At 36.0% G+C, this 4,751-nt stretch overlaps 1 protein-coding gene across 1 annotated transcript; it reads left to right on the top strand.

Moving 5' to 3' along the window:
* Positions 1 to 4,129: 4,129 nt before the first annotated feature.
* On the top strand, positions 4,130 to 4,543 carry LOC117110363. The gene has a single exon (XM_033253061.1). The coding sequence runs from the start codon at positions 4,130 to 4,132 to the stop codon at positions 4,541 to 4,543; it is 414 nt and encodes a 137-aa protein (XP_033108952.1).
* The last annotated feature ends 208 nt before the right edge of the window (positions 4,544 to 4,751 follow it).

Genomic DNA, 4,751 nt, shown 5'->3' on the forward strand with positions numbered 1-4,751 from the left:
AATTTTAGCATATTATGACACTTTTCAATCAGCACCGCGTGATCTTAATGAGGGTCAAAGTGCGGCGGATCACCTAACTCGTCCTCAGTGACGAGTTCAAATCTAGTTCCAATTTATTTCTTCAAAAGTGTACTTTCTATCACATATATAACTGTACTGTCTGCTTAGGCATAGTCCATTTCACGCCGCATCGTCCCCCGCTACAAAGTACATCAGTAGGCTAGCCACCCCCACCCACGCTACAGTACAGACGTTTACTAGGCAACAGAACGTCATTGCACCTTATTAAATTAGCATTCATTGTAGGGCTACTAATGTATTGTAGGGTGGAACTGGGCTGTGTTCTGAATAGGTCTATTACCTATGGCAGGCATATAGATAAGTTATGCCTGTTTTAGTGCTTTAAAGTTAATTGATTTTTGCTTTTCAGCTGTAATAACAGGCCTACCCCGAACAAAAATCATAAATCAACATTATATAATTTTTCGCAGATAATAAGCCCCTAGATTAGGCCTAGGTCCGTTTAATATATACATTCTACTAGAATGCTAGACTCAGACAAATATTTAAAATATTTAAATCTATGTAATATTAGGAGTGGCGCCATGATTATTTGCCTACAGGTGGTGATGGGAGGTGGGGAGGGGGGTAGTGCCCGATGTCCCCGACTAAAAGTGGGCATGGTCGGACATCGCTCAAAATCTCTCGGAAAGTGTTCCAGTGCGCGAATTCCCCTCCCAAATATGACAATTTATCCAAGGTTTTCTATACGTTTACAATTTAATTATTAGCATACAAACTTACTTATAATGTTAGATGTAGGTTTACATTTTAACCATTAAATTACAAAACGTTGAGATATACTTTTGCATTTTAACCGTTGTTTCGCGAACAATGTGCTAACATTTATCTGAGGTTTCAATGTGCGTTATACATTTCAACCACCATCACATAAGCCTATTTCTAACGTTACACATACGTTTCTATTATAAAAGTCATTTCACGAACCATGCGTTAACGTTTATCCAAGGTGTTCTATACGTTTACATGGTAATTATTAGCATGCAAACTATCTTTGTACAGTTCAAAGTCCTTGGTTTTCCTTCTGAAACACGAGAGTTTTGAATTTGTGGGCTGCTGGCAATTATTTAAAAACATAGTTTTTTTTAAAATTTATAATATTTATGATTGTTTTGATTTAGGTACTGGATACATTAGCCAAGCGGTTTCGTATTGTGACGGAAATTGTGGAATGGTAGACGACAAAAAGTACACGACACCCGTAGACGTTATTGTGAAATCCTACAGTGACGTAAGTAAATAATTATATTAATCAAACACAGTGACGCAGGACATGTCCTACCCTTCTAAATCGTGGGTAGGCTATTCCAATGGCGGATTAAAAGATGATAAATTCTTCAATTATAAAGAAAAGCACCCGATGTCAATAGACATATTAAAACAGACTATTGCGTGTCATTCACATCAAGGTGTGGCTGTATTTCGAATACAAAATACATGATCCATCGTCAGTCACGTTGTATAGACAACGTTTACTGTAAAAACATAGGATTCCAAACCATGGGTCATGGGTCATTAGTCGAGGTGCCAGAAGCGCGAAGATACGGAGCCCCTAAATTAGGCACATGGTTAAGAAAAATATTAAACTATTTCAAGGGAACGAAATAATATTTCGAGGGAACGAAATAATAACATTTCGAAGGAACGAAATCACCTCGAAATACTATTTCGTTCCCTCGAAATAATATTTCGTGTATGGTACGCCCACAGTGCCTTCGGTGTCGGCTGTTCGTCAGGGGTGCGCCTGGATTTTCCCGACGGGTGTGGGGGGGGGAGGTGCCGAGGACATTGGCCAGATTTCCCCGACGAAAGTCGGTGTGGTCGTGCTTCGATTAAAAGGTTTAAAGTCTACTAATATGTAGAAAATACATAGAATTTTTGTTTCTCCCCGACAAATATTTCGATATATTATTTCGTTCTCTCGAAATGACTTCGTTCCCTCGAAATATTATTTCGTTGCCTCGAAATAGTTTAATATTTTCTTTAACCATGTCCCATTAGGGACTATTCGTACCTCGAAGTGATTTCGTTCCCTCCAGATATTTCGTTCCCTCGAAATATTCTTTCGTTGCTTTGAAATAGTATAATATTTTTTTAACCATGTCCCTTTAGGGGCTCTGTACGAAGATGTTGTGGATCTATATATTTTACTACTGTATTTTATCTATTTTAATACCCACAGACCCACTAAGATCCCCATATATAAATGTATATTTTACAGTCCTAGTTATAGAAGGGTAAATATCCAGATCATGGATAAGACTGGCTCTATTGTCGTGGGTCAACGAATACGTAAAGTAGTACGGTAGACCATAGACTTAGTACGTTGTTAGAACGTTTATTGGAACACAACGAAAAGAATGAATATCGTAGCAGAACGTAAAAAAAATAACCAAAAATAAAAATGAGTAATTAATTAACTAACAGCGCCTTGAGCAAAGTCATGATGATGTCGCCCAGTGACGAACACATGTGCACGCCTCTCATCAGTGAAATACGAATACCCAGCAGATAAATAGATCATCGAGCTTATCAAAGCACAATCAACGTACACTGTTCAGCTCGTAATTATTAAATAGAATTTAGATACCATCTAACAGTCAATACATGTAAAAGCATTAAGATCGTAATTTGGCTAAAAATCATCATTATAAACTGCAGGAGCAGATCCAGGATTTTAAAGAGGGGGGGAGGGGGAAGAAAGTTCCTAAAAACCCAAAAAATAATGATGGGGCTCCAGGGTTCCTCCCCCGGGAATATTTTAATTCCTAGATGGCCGGAAATGAGCTTTCCCGACTTCTGAGGTGTCTTTTTTCTTCAAAATTCAAGGTATTCCCTCTCTTGAAAAGGTCAGGTAATTTTATCTCATTCTTGGGCCTATACATAGAGAGAGAGAGAGAGAAAAAAAAGACATATGCAATATATTATTATATTCCAACAATATTGAGTAGTTGGATACGTAGTCTTTCCTCCATGGATCGATAGGCTTAAAGAATGCTCTTTCGTACATAAATTATTACGACATTGAACCAAAAACAGTGTTTGTTAAATTTATTTAATTGAAGGCTAGGGCCTAGTTGGGCTAAGCCTAGTTTGTCTAATCTGCCAACTTATGTCTAGGTAGGTTAGCATACCTTTTGTTGTAAACAAAGTGTCGACCCATAAAAAATAGCTACATTCTGGCGGCAGTATTAGAAAGGCCTAGTCAAGCTAATGGGAAGGGGAATGAATACAAATAAATAAGATAATATTAAATATAATGTTATTATTATTATTATTATTATTATTATTATTATTATTATTATTAACAATAATGGTAAAAATGCGGTTTGACTCAGTGGTTTTCATTCTGGTGGTTGAAATTGTAGTCAGCAGGAGTACAAACAAATACAAACAGTAAGAGACCCCAGATGGCTAAACGAACAAGGGAAAACAACGTAAAAAATTAAGAGATAAATCGATTATTGGGTAAGAGTGAAGTGGTGCAACGCAGCAAGAGAAAAAGATTGATTTGGCGTCGACATCCTGAAACATTTGTCCAACAGTGGACCGACGCACAATATTCAAACCGTGAAAACTATATATTACTGTTGGAATATCAAGATTGGATACCGTTCCAAGAAGATCTCATTTCTAGATTTAATAACTGGGACCCTGATAAGTTAAATGCTAATGAAGCATGGGACACATGGATCCCGTATCTTATTCTCCGCTAAAAAATATTATAGGATATAAAAACAAACCTAATAGCAAACCATGGTTTGATAATGAAATTGAAATTGCTATTGAAAAAATGTCGTACACGCAGACATTATTGTAAAAATATAAACAATAAAGATTTCACCAAAAGTATATGTGATATTCTTTGTAAAGAATATCACATATACTTTTGGTGAAATTATATGTGATATTCTTTGTAAAGATTACCAAACAAAAAGCAAGGAATGTAAAACTTTAATATGACTAAAAATTATGAAAAGACGAAAAGATAAATTCTCAAAAATGAAAAGGCTCGCTTTTCTAGAATGTATCCCAGATGATTGGAACAATGACACACTCCATATTCAAAAAAGGCGACCGACATAACTTAGAAGACTATAGGGGTATACCTTTGAACTCCTGTGTTGCAAAAGTTTATAGCACAATAATTTCCCAAACTTTATCAGAATTCATTGAAAATAATGATATATCAACTGAGGTGCAAGGGGAATTCCGTAAAGATAGGCGATGTGAAGACTATATCTTTACTCTAACGAGTATAATTGCCACTCGCCAAGCTGAAGGCAAGAAGACCTTTCTTGATTTCAGAAAGCCATTTGACACGGTTTCGAGGGAGGGTGTCATGAAAGCACTGGAAGCGATCGGGATAAAAGGAAATTATTTATTTAATATAATACGAAACGTATATGAAAATATCAATTGTAAAGGAAAGTTTGGTGATATTGAAACTGAGTTCTTTTAACATTGAATAGGGCGTAAAACAGGGATGTTCTCTTTCCCCAACTTTATTTTCAATTTATATTAATTATATAAAATGTTAAAAAATAGGAATTTAGGTGTGAACATATTTAACAATATATTTAACTGTCTTTTTTGGGCAGACGATGTTGTCCTTATTGGTACAAATGAGAAGGACCTCAAATTACAAACTACCGAGTTCTCAAAACAAT

The sequence above is a fragment of the Anneissia japonica genome, unplaced genomic scaffold (assembly GCF_011630105.1).
Source record: "Anneissia japonica isolate Jap-2015-1 unplaced genomic scaffold, ASM1163010v1 scaffold287667_len26359_cov106, whole genome shotgun sequence".
Classification (NCBI taxonomy): domain Eukaryota; kingdom Metazoa; phylum Echinodermata; class Crinoidea; order Comatulida; family Comatulidae; genus Anneissia; species Anneissia japonica.

What these genes read in the sequence shown, in the direction of transcription:
- LOC117110363 (XM_033253061.1), top strand. Translation starts at nt 4,130, where the DNA reads ATGACACACTCCATATTCAAAAAAGGCGACCGACATAACTTAGAAGAC.